The following is a 19,193-nucleotide window of genomic DNA, read 5'->3' as shown; positions in this document are numbered from 1 at the left end:
CCTTCCTTCCTTCCTTCCTTCCTTCCTTCCTTCCTTCCTGCCTTCCTGCCTTCCTGCCTTCCTTCCTTCTTTTCTTCTTTCCTATCCTTCGTGTAAAATGTACAAATTCCTACCCCCCACCTAAAAAAAAAGATTTGTATAGCCAATATGGTTTTAATTCACATACAGGTTTTCCATTAATGCTTTTTGATCATGTGCCCCTCTTAGAATGAAATCCATGTCAGGAAAATCCTAAGAAATAAGAGACCTTGGTTTATTCTTGGCTTGTGTCATTTGACCTGTGAGGATGGGCAAATTTACCTCTGGCAAAATTCAGACAACAAAATTATTTGTTTCTGTGAGATGTTTTGTAAATAAATTTAACAAACATTTTCTTAGTGAATTCATTCATTCAACAAACATTTGCTTGGTACCTACTTTGTACAGAACACTATGCTAAGCACAAGGAGAGCCATGACATTTATGCAATATGTGATTTCTACCCTCATACAGTTTACAATGTAGTTAGTGTATATAAAGGTACTTTTTAGCTTTTCATAGAAATAGAAAAGCAAAGAGCCATTTACTATAATCCAAATCCATTTTATGTAAGCATTTATTAAGCTTCTTCTTTTACTGAAGAAGCATTTGGGATACAATGACAAAACTTACAATAGTCTGGGACCTCAAGGAGCTTACATTCTTTTGAGGGAGATACAGCATGTAAACAGATGAGTACATACATGTCAATTTGAGGAGGAGAAGGAGAGTATTAACACCTGAACTAAACCTTATAGGATAGTAAGAGGTGGAGTGAGGAAGGAATGCATCAGAGTCAAACTATGTGAGAAATAATTTATTTGGATTCCTACTCTATTCTAATCAGAATTAATCAGTTTGATATTTTATATAAATTGTATAGGGATAATAAGATAAGAGAAATTCTTATAGCGGACCTTGAACTTTAATCCAACATGCATCACTTGTTTACTGGTTAAGAAAGTCACTTAAACAACCACAAGAATGCTGACAAAGATATCTCCATCCTGTTTTGCTCAAATTCCATTTTCAAACCCAGCATGGGTGGAATGCTTTGATTCTTTGGAAAATCCTCCAACTTATTTTTATATCTCTGGACCACCCTTTCTTGCCCAACATGAAGAGGTGACCAACTTTTGACCACTTAGTCACTTGAGATGACTTTTGCCTTGCCCATCTAATGACCACTTTTTCAGTGGAGATGTCCAGTGCTTCCCCAACCTATGACTCTTATGTCACTTATGGTCCTTAAGAGCAAAGTCTATTAACCAAAAAGATTCTGTACTTTACTATGTCTCTTTTATGTGTTTGGTTACCAAACTCTATAAAAGTAAGGCCCTAGGGAAAGGAAATATCTCAAATCATGAGAAAGATCTGAGGTACACTTTTTTAGAGGGGACCATGGATCCTTTAATTAAGTGCTATTGGGTTGGAGCTCTGCCTCAGTGATTTTTTTTGCAGATTGTACAATCTTGGACCCCACATTTGCACGGAGGGTGGGAGATGGATGAATTCAGTTATCAATAAGTGGGTTGAAGCAAGCTTTTTTGTTGCCTTATATATAATTGTTACAAGGAAAGTCCTTTATGGAACAAAAATGTTAGTGATGCAAAAAGATCATCAATAAAATATTAAAAAAATCTTTTTGTAAATGTACAGAAGAAAACAAAAAAGTATTGAAGCCACAAATAGAATTTTGTTAATATTTTGTTACTTTCCTATATCTATGTAATATATATGTGTTTTTTAAAAAAACCCTGCATGCAGCAGTTGTTTGTTATACTATCTTTTTTCTTCTCCATCTTTATATATTGAAATGTTTGTGTTTGTTGATTAATAAAAAGAAAATTTAAGATAAAGAAACAGACAGTGGCCAGTTTGCCTGGAACATGAAATTCGTGATATCCTGGAATGATACATTTAAGCCAGATTTTGAAAGACTTTAAATGTCAAGCTGAGGAGTTTTCAGGAAGAGTTGCAAGAAATTTGCCCTTATTCTAAAGGAAATAGGGAGTCACTGAAGTTTCTTAAGGAGGATTATTTCGCCAAATTACATACTGTATACAGTTAAATGTGATTCTTTAGATTGATGACTAAGATGGTATGTCAGCACACACTTCCCATTTAGTTTCTGTCTCAGAGGTATTCCTTCCTGGTACCCTTTAACATACTCAATTCCTAATTGTCTCATCAGGTAATTAACATTCAGCCCATTCTTTACAACTTCTGCTGAGTGACCATAAAAATCAATAGCCTATAGACGGATAAGAAATGTTTTATAAGTGCATCCTTTGGTCTTTATCACAGAACTGTTATAAAAATAAACACAAAATGCTTTGCAACAGAATATAGAAAACCACAACTATAAATATACAATAAGCTATTTTTTATACAGGTTGTTCTTTGCCAGGACACAGCTAAAATCACTGCTATGGGGGAAGTCCATTGTAGTGGATCATGAGTTCTGAGCTGCACAGGGCAAAGCTGATCTGGTATCCATACTAAGTCTGACACCATTATGGTAAGTCCTGAGGAGCAGAGTGCCACCATCTTGCCTAAGGAGGGGAAACAAAGAAGGTCAAGGCTTCTATGCAAATCAGTGGTAGGACTGGACCAGGAGTGGCTACTGCAATTCTAGCCTAGATAATGTAGGAAGACCCAGTCTCAAAACAAAGGAACAAAACCAAAATGAAATAAAAAGTCACTTTCTACATTTTGTGGGAGGAGATGAAAATTATGTGTTATTTCAGGCAATAATTTACATTTTTTTCTCCTTTAGCTACTTTTGTTATGGAGTGGATGATTCTACTGACCAACCTGTCCCAAAGAGAGCTATGGTGAAGATTCTAAGAAGGTCCATCCTGAAGTTCCACCAAGCAGTGGGACAGACCTTGAGTCCAGGAAGGTATTGGGCTAATACAGTGGTTCAGTGCTATGAGTAGAGTATGAGTTTAATTTATCTTTGATGGTGATTTTGATATAGAAATGCCCACAGAAAGAATTCTTAGGAGATTGTGACTCCTAACCTCAAGTGGTCCTGTTCTTCCTTCCTGAAAACAATTCATTCATCCACTGGGGAGTTCTTCATTTATATGCTTGAAATTCTTTTTCTTGGGTGTGTTCCAGCTGTATTTCTAGCAATTCCTTTCCTTGCAGATTGTACATGCTCAGCCATCTGTGATTGGCTGGCCTTGCCTTGCTCAAGGGTGACTGGAGACTTGCAAGTGAAGTTGTGGTGGGAAAGAGGGGCTTCACTGGACCTAGAACCCAGTGAAATGTGACTCACATTAAGGCTGCTTGCACTTTGGGAAGAGTACATATATAATGTCTTAAGGAAGGCAGATTTTGTATTGGTCTCCTGCTTACAGAGAATGACATAACATTTAGGAAAAAATGTGCAACACAGAATTCCATAGTTAGATATTAAAATGACAATGATCTCCACAGCTGGTAAGTATTTGCCAAAAGTTGTAGTGTAAACAGGGATAAATATTATCCATGCAATGAAGTAAATGAGCATGCCAAACGTTATGAACTTAGCCTCATTGTAATTTTCTGGCAACTTTCTGCCTTTAAAGGCAGATATAAAGCAAACAAAAGCCAGGATGGCTATGTAGCCTAGCATGGTACCAAAGGCCATGATGGAGCCCTCATCACATTCCAAGATAATAACTCGGGGTATGGAGAAATTCTCCTCTACAAAAGGCTCTGCAAATATAAGCCATATTGTACAGATGATCATTTGAACCCCTGTGCAAATCACTATGATGGGTATAGGCTTGTAAAGGCGCTTCAGACATTTTTGTAATCTGGGGTCAAAGCTGAAGGCTAGCAGAATTTTTAGGGACTTTGTCAGGATGCAGGAGATGCACAGGGCAAAGCTCACGCCAAAGAGTGGCTGTCTGGTTTTACATTTGAAGTCCTGCGGCTTTCCCACAAAAAAGCTGGTGCTGACAAAGCTGAAGAAGTGGCAAAGGAGGATCACATAGCAGATGACCAAGCCCCCCGATGATTTGACCACAGGGGTGTTCAGGTTTCTAGTAAATATTATTCCGACTGTAAGAGTGCAGACAATCCCCACTGCCGAGAGGGTTAGGAGCAGCATGGCGAACCAGTCATTCCAATTGAGATACTCAACTTGCTTCTCAAAGCATGTGGTACTATTCACTGGGGCCCAGTGGGTCTTACTGTTGCATAAAAGGCAGTGATCCATATCTACAATAGAGAAGACAGCATTGCAATTGGGAGCATCCAAGTGGGCACTGGTAGGCCAGGCCAGCTTACTGTAAAGAGACCTTTTGGCAGTCCTGACTCTAAAATGAGAGGTGACTGCCCAGACATAGATGGTGGTCAAGAGGGTTTAAATATAAAAGTGTACAGTGGCCTTACAAAGAGAAGGAGAAATAATTAACTGAGGGGGAAGGGATAAGGAAGGAAATATGGAGTGAATAGCGTGCTAGACTTGAACTTAGGAAAACCTGAATTCAAATCCTTCCTCAGACACTTATTTGCTGTGACTAAGTGACTAAACAAGTCACTAAACCTCTGCCTGCCTTAGTTTCCTCATCTGTAAAATAAGAATAAAAATAACATCGACCTCACCAGGTTGTTGTAAGGTTAAAATGAGACAACATGTATAGAACTTTGCAAACTTTAATGCATTAAATAAATACTAGCTATTATTATTAATTGTTATATAGTTCTGAAACCAAAAAAATTCTGTCAGGGCACCTCAAAAAGCATATGTTGCCTTTCCCTGGCAGTACAGTGGTCATCACTAGGCTAGACTATTCTAGAGGGAACTGGACATATGATTTCATTGTATAGGGAACTCCCAGGTGAAGATATTCTCTCTACCAATGAAGGCCAGCACTTTTTCTGAAGCTTTGAGAGTCATTGAGAGCTACTTAGACCACTGAAAGGTTAATTGAGGATCATAGTCAGTATGTGTCATAGGTAGGATTTGAACTCAGGTCTTCTTGGCCCTGGGACCAACTCTTTTATCTGTTATGCTGCAATGTCTCTTACAGTTCCTTCTACAACAGTTAGTTGCTGGAAATGGGCTTCACTCTAAAAATTTCAGGATACCCAGGCACTGGATTTCGTACTACTGTGGCATCAGAATATTCAGTGTAAATAATTTCTATTCTCATCTGCCAAAACTAGAAAACCAAAGAAAAGGAAAATGGCTTCCTCATTCCTCCTTGTCCTCCCCTCCCCTTCCCAGTACATTTTGAATCTGTAATGGTCAATGCAGACTGTAACCCCTCTACAATACAATTGACAGTCTTGATGGGATACAGTAACTGGAACATTCTTCACTCAGTGGTCCACCTGGTGATGAGTGTCTTTGCATTTGGCTAGATGACTCTCACAACACCTGCAAGGTCCATAGACCACATCTGTACTTGAAGTCTTTCTACTTTGATAGGACCTGCAGGAGCTAATGTTCCATTGGCATAGCTTTGGAGAGACCAGGGTCAACTCCATGCCACAAGGAGGCTTCTATGTGGAGCCTTAGTGGATACTTACCTATAGCTCCCTTATATCCTACGAGATACCGCAAGTTGCTGCAGAGCAATGGTATCAAATTTGAGTGGAAGCAAGACCCACTAACTTGTATGAAAGGATCCCTGCAGGTGCATATTAACTTAATGTTAAAGTTGTATAATATATATATATATATATACATATATATATATATATACTATATATATAATTATATATTTATTTTGTTGATTTTAAATTTTCTTTTGTTATAAAATATTTATCTTGGTCATATGTATTATATATTTGTTATAAAATAAAATATTTTAATTAAAAATATATGTATCTTTATATAATTGTATTTTTATTTATTTTGTTAAATATTTCCCAATCACATTTTAATATGATTTAGGCTCCACTAGGGAGTGTTATGGGTCCAAGAGCTAGACTCCATGTTTGACACCTCTACTGCAGAGGATAGGTCTCTAGGCCTGAATTTTTTTCTGATTAGATATGGGATGGATACTTCTTCATCTCTTGCACCTTAAGTGAATTAGGGTGAATTGAAGTGGTGGGATGTGAGAGCTGCTGGAATTTCATACTGTAAAAAAAGGAAGAGATCAGAAAGCAATTGCAATGTTATTTAAATAGGTAAGATATGAAGAATAATGATAGCATTTTTATAGCACTTTAAGGTTTGTAAGCACTTTGTAAATATTATCTCATTTTATCCTTGCAACAGCCCTGGGGAGGAGATGCTATGATGTATTCCAAGACTGCATCCTTGGGCCAGGGAAAGGCCCTTGTTTCCAGATGATGGCACCCAAAATATCCTTGCATGCTGGGGGGAAAAGGAGATTAGAAAAATGAACAGTTTAGTAACAGAGCAATTTCTCAGAGAGTAATGCCTGCTGAGAGAGAGAACTCCTCAGGGGAAAAAAAAAGGACTGGTTTTGATGTCTCCCTTGCCTAAAAGTAAGCCTAGGCCATAATATCTCTCCATGTCTAGTCCAGATCTCAGTTCTAGGGCTTGGTCGCCATTACAGACTAGACACAATGGGTAGCAGGATAATGCAGAGCTCCTCTCCCAGGTTCAGCCTCTGGGATTGTGAATTGTTGTCCTTTTAAGGCTCTGATGGCTGCTGACCTCACTCTAATCCTTTCCTTTGCATTCTGGAATGGCAAACAATAAGTTACTAGAAGCTCTCTGCTATCAGGAGTCAGCCTCCTTGTCCCTGATGAAAGTTCCTTCTTTCATGTCTTAATTTTTTATCCTTGGTTGGTGAGAATGATAAGATCTCCCAGGTACACCTGACTGCTGCATCCAGGTGCCTCCAGGCTGCTCTTGTGCTCAGCCCTGTCATTTGGGGGTTGCTAGAGAGACAGTGTGATGTAGGGAATAACAATATGATTACAACAATAATAACAGCTAGCTTTAACACGATGCTTTAAGGTTCTTAAGGCCCTTGACAAATCTTATCTCATTATCTTCATGACAACCCTATGTAAGTTGTGATGTAGGTGCTGTTATTATACCGCTTTTACATCTTGACTTGGCTGTTATATTTCTTTCCAGTCTGTACCCTGAAGTGGATATGTCTCTACCTTATTCTAAAAGAAAGCATGATTGGGGGAAAATAGACTGAACTGGGGTTTTGAGAGAGCTAGAAAGATGCATTAGAAAATGTCAGACTTGGGGTGGCTAGGTGGCGCAGTGAATAGAGCACCGGCTCTGGGGTCAGGAGAACCTGAATTCAAATTTGACCTCAGACACTTAACACTAGGTGTGTGACCTTGGGCAAGTCACTTAACCCCAATTGGCCCTGCATTCCCCCCTCCAAAAAGCAAAAAAGAAAATGTGAGACTTTAAAGAAGTGGTGTAGGTTGAAGTCTTTGGAAAATTGACATATTTGTATTACCTGTCTGATTGCTGTAATGATTTTCAGGGCAACTCACACACTCATAGCAGCAAGTGTGCTGGCTTTGGGTGGTTTTCTTCATTTGACCGGGACCACATTCCCTGGAGCATTTAGATTGAATTTGCTAGAAAAAAATGGGAGGAAAAAATACTTTCAGTGTTTTAACTTAAGATGTAGATATGATTACTGGAGATTTAATGTGTGTTTTTTACATCATTTTCATGACACCTGGAAGACTGAAAAAAAAAATTAAAAAGCAAAAACAAATAAAATATTAGATGGAGAATATTTTTAAAGGCAGTATCTAGTTTCTCATATATTTTAAACTTACTGTGTATATTTGTGTAATTATTAATTTTCTTAATAGTATTTTATTTTTTTCCAAAAACTATTTTGTAGTTTGTAAAGATGGTTTTCAACTGTTAACTTCTTTAAAAGGCCTTAAATATGCAGAGAAATAAGGGCAACGAGATGGTGTTGTGACTATAGTGCCAGATCTGGAGTCAGGAAGACCCAAGTTCAAATTTGACCTCAGACACTTTGCTAGCTATGGGACACTACGCAAGTCACTTAATACTGTTTGCCTCAGTTTGAGAAAGAAATGGCAAATCACTTCAGTATCTTTGCCAAGAAAACCCCAAAAGAAATCACAGACATGACTGGTGAGTCTTTGAAAATGGTCAAGATTGGGGGCGGCTAGGTGGCACAGTGGGTAGAGTGCTGGCCCTGGAGTCAGGAGGACCTGAGTTCGAATCTGACCTCAGATACTTAACACACAAACAAAAAACCTAGCCGTGTGAAACTGGGCAAGTTACTTAAACCCAATTGCCCTCCAAAAAGCAGAAAGAAAGAAAGAAAGAAAGAAAGAAAGAAAGAAAGAAAGAAAGAAAGAAAGAAAGAAAGAAAGAAAGAAAGAAAGAAAGAAAGAAAGAAAGAAAGAAAGAAAGAAAGAAAGAAAGAAAGAAAAAAAAGAATGAAAGAAAGTGGTCAAGATTGAAGTGGAGAAAGTATCCCACTCTAGGTTTAAGTTGGGGTTTATTTAAAAATTCTGTTCCCAATCCTGAAGATATAAACAATATTTAGCTATGCATATTGAGCACTCTGGTTTTGGAGTTTGAAGATATGAGCTCATGTCCCAGCTCAGACACAGGTTGGCCCAGTTCCCACAGTTCCAAGATGTTTAAGCTAAGTCTCAGTTTCCTCACTTGTAAACTGGAGCTAAAAACACTTTCACAACTTACATTACAGGGTAGTTGGGAGGAGAACACTTTGTAAACACCAAAGTTATTATTGTTAGCATATTAATGAATATGATAGTTAACATTTATATAGCACTTTTTACATGCCAGGTACTGTGCTAAGGGCTGTACAGTTGTTATTTCATTTGTTCCTTACAACAACCTTGAGAAGTAGGTGCTGTTATTATCTGCATTTTATGCCTGAGAAAACGGAGGCAAAGAGGCAAAGTGAGTGTCCCAGGATCACACAGAGAGTGTTGGAGGCTGGATCTGAACTCAGGTCTTCCTGAGTCCAGGCCTGGTGCTCCATCCATTGTGCTACCTAGCTGCCAATCAATTCTATTCCAAAGTGAATTACAGATAGAATTTTTTGGATACTTTTTTTTGGTGGTATTATCTCTGGCCCTCAAAGGTAGAATGATCTAGAAGATAAAGGCCTAACTTTGGATTCAGAAAGACATGGGTTTAAATCTTGCTTCTGATTCATACTACCTATGTGACCTTGGACAAATTACTTGACCACAGTGTCTCAGGAAAAGTGTTAAAAGACTATGAGTTAGAGTTGAGTTGTTGATCTGTGTTGGTCTTGATACTACATCTCCCCAAACCAATGAAGTCATAAATGGAGGAAGAAGGAGGAGTAGGAAGAGAAGGAGAAAAAGAAGGAGAAGGACAAATTTCTGAATTTGGATATTGCTGGAAGATGGATCACAGTAACTTCATTGGTGCTGCATCATATTGCTGACTCATCTTGAGTTTTTAGTCTACTTAAACTTATATATATTTTTTTCAGACAAACTGCTAACTTTACGGCCCCCATCCTATATTTGTAAAGTTGACTTTTTAAAAAATTCAAGTGTAAGAATTTATCCCTATTGGATTTAATATAATTAGATTTTGCTCAATGCTCTGATACTCATTCTACAGCTATATTTTAACTTTGCAATTATACCACACTTTATTTCTAAAGTCCTTTTAGTGTTTAAAGTCGTCTTCCTTATGCTAAATCTTCATGATAATTGCTAAAAGATAAATCAATCACAGCATACTGATTTTAACTTGAAAATAGTGTCTAGAGGTTAAATACAACTTTTTCAAGGCTACCTAGAGACCGTTGAGATCACAACATTGCTAGAGCAAATTCAAGCCTGAATCCCATCCATCTGTTTTTGTGTGAAGAGGAAAGTGACTTGACCATAGGAGAAATGTGCCTAGATTTTGAATCACTTCTTAGTTCAGTGCCTTTGTGATGACTGATAATTTCTTTTGTTCTTTGAACACACTTATGATAAACTCTGGATTATCTATGTGTAGGTTATCTGATTTGAGACAAGACAAATTTTTTATCTAAAGTGCCATCCAGGCATTGTATGCTTAGGACACAGAAAATAGTTTTTCTATTAAGCTGAGCAAAAACTCATTGAGGAGATAAATTTGACCCTCTTCCCACTCCTATCTGTGTTTAGTTTATTCAGCATATATTGGTGGAATTTGAATTGTTTATTGCTTTGAAGGATCATTTCGGCAAATTGACAGAAATTTTGACTTCCCAACTAGTTGGTGAACATTGAGAGTTGATCTTGAAGAGAGCCTATTCTAATACCTCATTGTGGTGTGGAAATGACCCTAGGTTCTTGAAGGCTTTTCTAGAAGAGCATAAGTTCTGACAGATTCTACCATGCTCGAAAAGCTTTGAGTATGTCCCCAGCAACAGACAATGTTTGTTTTCCAAGGGCCAGCTTAGCTTAGTATAGAGAGGCTTATTACCTTGAGGCTGACCACTTGGTGTTAAATTCTTTAGTCATGACAACTCATGGAACAAAAATTCTCATCCCTGTTAATAGTTTGAAGATATGTTTAGGAGGATAGAGAATGGAAGAAAATAATTAAAGTAGGGAGAGAAGATACTGCCTATACTCCTTCCTCAAAGTAACTACCATCACTAGACCCCTCCTTTCAATGGGGCTACTCAAGTCATATTCTTCCTAACCCAAAATAGCCAATGACTCATTTTACCCCCTCCTCTCACCCACCCAGAGAATTTGAGATTTCAGTTGGGGAATTCTGCTATACACAGTAAGAAAAGGGGTCAAAGAATGCTTAAAAAGATACTATCAGTTTACCTGGTGGATTTTTAGTCATTTAAAATAGGTTGCTATGTACTTGATATGGCTACTATGATAAAAAAAAAACAATAAAGACAAGTCACTTGGAAGTATACTGGCTATTTAATAGAATCTTAGAGCTTCTGAGTTGGAAGGGACCTTGGACCATTTAGTCCAACTCATATGTTAATAAAAAGATTTAGTATTTAAATAGGGTCATGAAGTAGGAAAAGTGCTTTACAAGTGCTTTATATGGTCTCAGAGGTTGAGAAGTTAAATGATTTGCCCAGGGGTCACATGGCAAAGTGTCTGAGATCAGACCTGAACTAAAGTTTTTGTGACTTCAGGTCCAGAACTTTATCCTCCTCTCTACCTAGCTGCATTAGTAATCTTAGTAAGAAGCCACTCTAGAACACACCTGACATGAAGTCATCTGTTCATTCCTTGAAGACCCCTGGGGTAGCCTGTTCTACTTGAGAATAACTAATAGTTAAGAAGTGCCTTCCTTTGATCAATTCTAAATATGCCTCTGCAATTTGAGCTAAATACAATAAATGTTTGGTGAATGAATCAAATATTTTTTCAATGGCAGCTCTTGACCCTCTTCTAAAATGCAAATTTTGACAAGAAAAATACAATATCACTATTATGGTTTTATTATTATTATTTTAAACATAGCCTAGTGGACAGAGTGCTGGATTTGGAGCTAGGAAGACCTGGCTTTAAATTTTTGCCAGTCAGCAAATCATTTAATCTCTCTGAGCTTCAGTTTTCACTCATATAAAATGGTGATAGTGATACCTGTAGAGAGCCTATATCACAGAGTTGCTGTTAAGGCTTGAATGAAATGATGGGTGATTGGTGACTATATCACATGGCCAACCATATTTAGTTAGCCTTTATTTAATCAAAGTCATGCATCACCTTGCATGATGGCAACATCTGCCTGATTCTATTGGGAGATCCCTCCCACTCCATTCTCTTTGCTTTCCAGCCCTGGAACTGTAATCAAAATCAATAATGCTCTTCTTATTAGAAATGGATGTTAATTAATTTCCTTATGGTTTTACTCATCATCCAGATAACTTCCCAAACAAAAAAATTCCTTCTTGGCCAATCCTCTCCCCCTCCTCCCAACTTTTTTTTTGGGGGGGGGCAGGTAGGGCAATTGGGGTTAAGTGACTTGCCCAAAGTCACATGGCTAGTTTTTGTGTTAAGTGTATGAGGCCGAATTTGAACTCAGGTCCTCCTGACTCCAGGGCTGGTGTTCTATTCACTGCACCACCTAGTTGCCCCTCCTCCCAACTTTTTGTGTTATTTCTCTCTTATTAGAATGTAAGCCTCTTGAGAGAAGGGGTTCCCTTTTGTATTTATATCCTGATCACTTAGCTAGTGCTTGCCACATAAGATGGTACTTTTATTCATTTATGGATGTAAAGCACTTTATAAAATTTGAAGATTAATATCAATATCAGTTATTATTAATATCATTACTATTATTTTTTAAGGAAAATGCCAACTTTTTCTGTTGTGTTTTCATAATGGAAATTGTTTTAAATTTCATTAAATTCACATTAAATAAGGAATGTTGTTTAAAACCCTAATGTTGTTCGAAACCTAGTCTTCTTAGGCATGGTTCCAATCTAATGGGTACTATGGTGCAGGGTAGCATTAAAATACCTTTAGATTCCTGAATTCCTTCTCAGCTCTTCTGTCTTTAAAAATGAAAACGTCTTTTCCTAGATCATATTCTGCCATGTTGATAATGGCCATTTGTCCATTGACTTCTTTCCAAAGAAGAACATCATATCCAGTGTTAATGTCCCCTTGTGAATCAAACTGAAATTCACTCTCTCCATCAGTAAATGTCACATGTTTAAGTGTTTCAAGTAACTATTAAAAAAAATCCCAAAAACAGAAAGCAATTTAATACATACATTATCTCAATGTGATACCAGAAATTTTTAATGAGTGCATCATGGTATAAGAAAAAGCATGCTAGATTCTGAAGATGAAGAAAATTAAACCCATTGAGGTGAAGAAACTTGCCTAAGGTCACATGTAATTAGTGGTAGAGTTAGGAGTAGAATGCAGGGTCTCCTGATTGATTCTCCTATTGTGCCCTTGCTATTGGATTATGCATTAGATATACTACCCACAGCTTGACTTCTTCTTGCCACTGGACTTTGATGGTTCTGGAGAAAAGAATGAGACTAACTTTGTGCAGCTCTGCCTCATTTAAATCCGATTCACTTGAAAGTCAAGGTGTCATCCTCATGATGTCATGAGAGAATGAAGTTACGAAGGGGTGGTGGTCACAAGAGAAGCAGTTTATTAACCTTAAAGCACTGTATGGTTGTGAACGATCATTTTAAATTTATTAATTAAAGTATTATTGATGTACTTTCTGCAGTTGCTTTCGGGCAAAATACCAGTTCCTTCTCTATACTTCCCATGTTTGTCAAAGACCTTTTTCATTGTGAGAGAGAAAACAAATACTAGTTTCCTTCTCAATAACCAACTTGTTTTTTTAAAACCCTTCTTTAATCTATATAGAGATCTAAAAATCATGTTCTTCTGAAATGAAACATATGAGGGAATAGCATAATTGAATGTGACTATTTTGAATAAATCCCTATCTGTGGAACTATTGATTATAATATAGCTTTAACTCCAAATATTTTAATACATGGGCACCTCCAAGCCCACCACCTGATTGCATCTGTCTCAATATAGCAGCAAACTACTGAGCTGCTGAGATGAGGGCTCAAGAACAGAAGCATAGGCTGGGCACTTTTGCCAATGATTTCTGCCAAAAGCATGGGCAATTTGGGGCCCCATGCTTTCTGTCCATTCTGAGCTGTTTCCTCATTGGGTGATTTTGTGACATTATTAGTACCAATATACAGGAACAATAGATCAGATCTGAGGTGCAGAGCCATAACTACTGAATAGAGGACCCCTGTAGTGCCAAATTTAGAGAGCACTGATAGTGCTTATATTCCTTCAGCAGAGTGGAAACAATGGCGCTTAACATCTAGTTAAAAAGAAAAAAAAATTAAACTAGGAAAATACCAGATGGAAAGTTTGGGGTGGGGTCTTCCTCAACCCCATTTTACTTCATCCCCTCACCCCCTCCAATGGAGGGCATAGTTTGTGGTACTTGTCCCAATATAAAAAAGTTTCTATTTGTAGTTCTGGTGAGCCCTCAGAAGTAGCAGACAAAATCTTATTCAAACAAATAAAAAAAGAGGCAAAACAAAAAAAAAAAAAGGAAAAGAATAATTCATACCATGCCTTCAATACCTGCTAAAATCTGTACATCAGTTTTTCTTTTTTCATTCTTTTCTTTCTTTTTTGGAGTCAATCAGAGTTAAATGACTTACCTAGGGTCAAATAGCTAGTACATGTCTGAGGTCAAATTTTAATTCAGGTCCTCCTGACTCCAGGACTGGTACTCTATCCACTGCACCACCTAGCTACCCCTCTTTGTCATTCTTAAACAATAAATAGATACAAGGTCCACTGACTTAGATTTTTACTATTCATATCCTTTTCCACTCTTGTGTTTGAACTGTAATTGTCACTTGTTATTCCTGAATTTAATTAGCTTTCAAAGGGTAAAAATTTGATTTTTATGTGTTCTATAAATAATGATAACATTTGTGTAATATAAATAGAGTAATTATGTGCTTGTTTTATTCCACAGGAAAAAATATCAAAGTTAACAAAACATATTACTCATCAACTGTATTACAGAATTTTTATGGTAAATCCTGATTATTAATGCTTCAGATATTATAAGTAATTATTTTCCCTTATGGTTATGCTACTGTGTTTTAACACTTAGACTATGTATTTCAAAACCATAAGGCTTATTTAGGTTTGGAATGTGCATTTCTGCCACTATGTGATTTACTGTGGTATGTCAACCCTTTGTCTCCACAAATTTCTTTTCTCTGAGTCAGAAGACTTAGAAATAACTCCAATAAATGGTTTAGTTTATGTTACTTTTTCATCCCAACATTCACAATTGTTTTCTAAAAAGAAACAGGTTAGTTTATTTCAGGGCCTTGATTGAATCACCAGATCCAAACAGTTGTGATAATGGATCAATGTTAATATGGAGGGAGGTGTCCAGTAAAATGCCCTGGACATTTTGCTCTGAACTTGGGCAATTTAGCATATTTATCAATGACTTGGACAAAGAAAAGTGTTACACCCAAGTGGGGTGGCCACCTACAGTGTAGCACCTCACACATTTTAACTAGATGCAGAGATAACAACTTACTCTTTGGATTGGCTTACTTACTCCAACTTGCTCTCACAATGTCAAGTCTGTGTTCCCAGAGAAGGACCATTGCCTTGTGGTTAGATTCAAATTTTCTTGGAGTCAGATAATAATAATAATAGGGTCAATAATAGCCCTGTTAATGGGGAATGTTCTTCCCTTACATACCACTTTAGCTCTTGAGCCCCAACTGATGCATTTCTACTTCCACATACTTACAATGATGACATTTTTAGATCTTAAACATATCAATTTACATATCAATAGGGCAAAAGAAATAATTATAACATCACAGGCACTCATATATTAGTCAACGGCATGAGTAATAAAATATATCACAATATATGCATAAATCTGGGCCACACTTTCCCATCAATACACTTAGTATCTTTGGGAGACAGTTGGTCTCACTTACAGGAACCCATCAGGAAAACCCATGTGCTCACAACTCAGAACTTCAGACTAGGAACATCTACACCACTTGGAATCACTTCTCTGGTAGCTGCTTGTCTGTGGGTCTTTACCACTCTCTCTCTTCTATATTTGGACCTGATACAGCATTTATAAGCTCTCAACTTATGATCACCCTTGAGAATGTGTTGAGAAAGTATTATCTCTTAATTTTCATAGCTGTTACCCTTAAATCAAAGAACTGCTAATCAGGCTGCCTATTTGTGGGCTAAACAAACCTGCCCAACCAGGATTCTGAGTTGTCCAGTTTGAACTCATAGAAAACAGCTCAAGATGACTCTTTGCATAAGGCAGATAAGCTTAACCAGCTCTTTATTCACCAGGATTCTGTATCATCCTCTTATATTGTCAGCATCAGCAAAGTGACTGAAAAACCTGTCACTTCTCTGCCTTTTGTTTTCCAACCAGACGGGGGCAGCAAATAGCAACATTTGTCTGAGAGGCTTTCCTCCTCTTTAGCCTCAAGTGGTAGTGAAATGCATTATTCGCAAACGAAGCTCATGTCCAATGAGGTTGTGCTTCTTCCCATCACTGAAGAATCATACAGGTGAAGACTTCTATCTGCTGACTTCCTGATACAGCTGCTTAATGAAAATCATAGGCAGAGCTGCTTTTGATGCCCTGCTGGTTCTTCAATAGTCACTTTCATAATTCTTCCCTCTTCAGAAGTCTGTCTCCTGTCTCCTGTCTTTGATTAGTGGTTTAAATCAGAACCCCCTTGTCCTCAGAGACTTACCTTTTGCTTAAATGTCAACAGCTCACAAAGTTCTCCTAAGAAACCAACAATCTGTTAAAGATTCAGGCATTACATGCTCTCTCTCTCTCTCTCTCTCTCTCTCTCTCTCTCTCTCTCTCTCTCTCTCTCTCTCTCTCTCTCTCTCTGTCTCTCTCTGTCTCTGTCTCTGTCTGTCTGTCTCTGTCTCTCTCCCTACTTGCCTGTCTGTCTTTTACCCTCTGATGTGATAAAAGAAGCTAGATGTAAAGGTTCTGAGAGACCATGATGCCCTCAAGTTCTAAGTTTTCAACATGACTCTCCATCTCATTTTGTGTCCTTGAGACTGTTTCTTTGTACTCACATGTATCCAGTTTTATAATAAATAAAAGTTCTTTCTCCTCCCCTTTAAACCATCCAGCTGTTCACATACAAAGAAGGCATCACCCTACAACTTTTACAAAGTGATTGAGTCATTATATTTATGCTGTGATTTATTTTCTGTTCCAAACTGCTCAAATCCCAGATGACAACTATTTCTTCCTACATATATTTTAGGAGTTTCTTTTATTAAATCAAAGTTATTTTCCTGCTCCTTTCAGACACCAAAATGTTCATCTATGTTAGAGACAATAATATCTTATATCCTTTACCAGATGGTATAACTTTTTTCTTTTCACAAAGTACTTTTTATTTTTGCTCTCTTTAACCCTAAATACTTGCATATAAATAGGAAGTATCTTAAAATGACAATTTCTTACAAGTGTCATGCTTAAAACTTTGTGGATGACACAAAGCTATAAGGAGTAGCTATTACATTGGATGATTGAACTGAAATTAAAAAAGACTGAATAAGGCAAGAATTATTGACTAAATCTATTAAGATGGCATTTAATGAAGATAAATTCAAGTTTTACATTTGGGTTTTAAAAACTAACTATTGGATTGCAAAGACCTGGCTAGATAACAGTTTACAAAAACAAACAAGCAAAACAACCAACCCAAAAACAAAACCAGTGATTTTAATGGACCACAAATTCTTTATATTCTCAGAGATTTCATAGAAGCTCACAACTTCCATGGACCTAGTTGTCATCTCTATGAGCATGACTCCCAGATCTCCATATTCAGTCATCATCTGATTCCTGAGTATTAGCTCTACATCTCCAACTGCTGGATATATTTACACAGATGTACACTAGGTATCTCAAACTCAACACATGCAAAGCAGAACTCATTTTTCTTTCTCTCTAAACCCACCTCTCTTCATGAGCTAGTGGACCATACTGTCCAAGGAATTTCCCTGGCAAAGAGTTGTGGTTTGCCATTTCCTTCTCCAATGGATTAAGGCAAACAAAAGTGTTCCTCACACATGGGACTCCTATTCTCATTTCCATGCCTTTCACTAGCTCTCCCCCAGGTCTGGAATATACTCCCCCTTACCTCTGTCTCTTAGAATCCCTAGTCTCCTTCATGGATCGGCTCAAATCCTACCTTCTACATGAGATCTTACCTTATTCTTTCACCCAATACTGCTCTCCCCCCTGGGGAAAAAAATCACTGTGTGTCAATTTTATATATGTACGCATATATCCATATGTGTAAACTTGTCTCTTCTGACATTGTAAACTCTTTGTTGTCGATTGCTTTATTTTTGTCTTTGTAACTATCACTTAGCATAATGATTGGAACATAGTAGGTGCTTATTAAATACTTATCGCTTATTGGATTGATTATCTATTTCCCTGTTCTAAAAATATTTCCATCAATGAAGCCTAAGGCTACATTAGCCCTTTGGATTTCCATTTTATAGTATTTGTTCATGTTCAGATTTAGAGCACTAAAATCTCTTATTCTTTTTTTCCACATAAGCTGCTATTTATCTCTCCCGTGAGTTTTTTCACTAAAGTATAGGGTTCTTCATTTATCCTTAGGATTTCATTTTATTAGATTTGGTATATTGTTTAAATTTCTCAAGACCTTTGTGGATTATGATTCTGTCATTCCTAATATTAACTATTCTTCTTTTGTGTCATCTCCACATTTGACAAAGTTTTATTCAATTCACTGATAAAATATTGAAAAGGATAAGGTCAAGGAAGGACTAATTCCCATAGTGTGTCCTTAGATGACATCTTCTTCTGGAATGACATTAATCCATTAATCAACCTTGTTTGGGTCTATTTGTTCAACCAATTTCAAATTCACCTAGCTGTGACATCATTTGATTCAAATCTCTCCATCTTGTCCATCAATATATTGTGAGCTCATATATCTGTTGTGGACTTCATTCTCAAATGCTTTGTTAAGTGCTCTTCCCATACTTTTTTTTTTTCAGGTTACTTTGTTACGCTACCAGGAATCTTAAGAGATTCATTTGAGTTAATGAATCATTAGCATCTTGATTCATTCAACAAATATTTGTTAAAGATCTACTGTGCTAGTGTTAGAGGCAATAAAAGGATAAATAAGCCTTTCACTGCCCTCAAGGAATTTATAATTAAATAGGAGAGATATAGCTAATATCACTTAGAATATGACAGGCACATGAGTACAAACAAAATACACATACTACTGGGTGGTTTAAGAGATCTATTTGTCACTAACACCTTAGTGTAAAAGGAAAGGTTATTTTGTGCTACCTTCCTCTTCAATTTTGTGTTTTGCTCTTTAACACATTGCTTTAACACCAAATCCAGGACTAAATTTGACTGAAATTGGGGGATTGTGAATTGCAGTGACTAAATTAGGTCTCCTCCAAAGTTAAATACCCCCAAATATACTGCTTTGAAGCATTCATCTTTTTACATACTCAAATACATACTTACATCCAATCATGAACACACATGTACATATGAACTTATGTATATACTTTGATGATACATCAGAGAGAAAAGCTGCATCTACCTAAAAACATCATATAATGATAATAGCTAACATTTGTACTGTGCT

General features: G+C 37.1%; 1 protein-coding gene across 1 annotated transcript in view; it reads right to left on the bottom strand.

Annotated features, from left to right (window-relative positions):
• Positions 1 to 118: 118 nt before the first annotated feature.
• Positions 119 to 19,193, bottom strand: part of GPRC6A (G protein-coupled receptor class C group 6 member A) — a 31,202-nt gene continuing 12,127 nt past the window's right edge. Inside the window, exons 4-6 of the mRNA XM_069076988.1 lie at positions 12,448 to 12,660; positions 7,425 to 7,548; positions 119 to 4,233 (exon numbers count right to left, since the gene is read on the bottom strand). Coding sequence (XP_068933089.1) covers positions 3,107 to 4,233; positions 7,425 to 7,548; positions 12,448 to 12,660 — 1,464 coding nt within the window. The 3' untranslated portion in view covers positions 119 to 3,106. The remainder of the gene's footprint in view (positions 4,234 to 7,424; positions 7,549 to 12,447; positions 12,661 to 19,193) is intronic.

Source organism: Petaurus breviceps, unplaced genomic scaffold (genome assembly GCF_028583685.1).
Source record: "Petaurus breviceps papuanus isolate PSGF00001 unplaced genomic scaffold, PetGlider_PUasm1.0 90977, whole genome shotgun sequence".
Classification (NCBI taxonomy): Eukaryota; Metazoa; Chordata; class Mammalia; order Diprotodontia; family Petauridae; genus Petaurus; species Petaurus breviceps.
The sequence above is the reverse complement of the archived record's forward strand: the minus strand, read 5'-3'. Positions and strand labels throughout refer to the sequence as shown.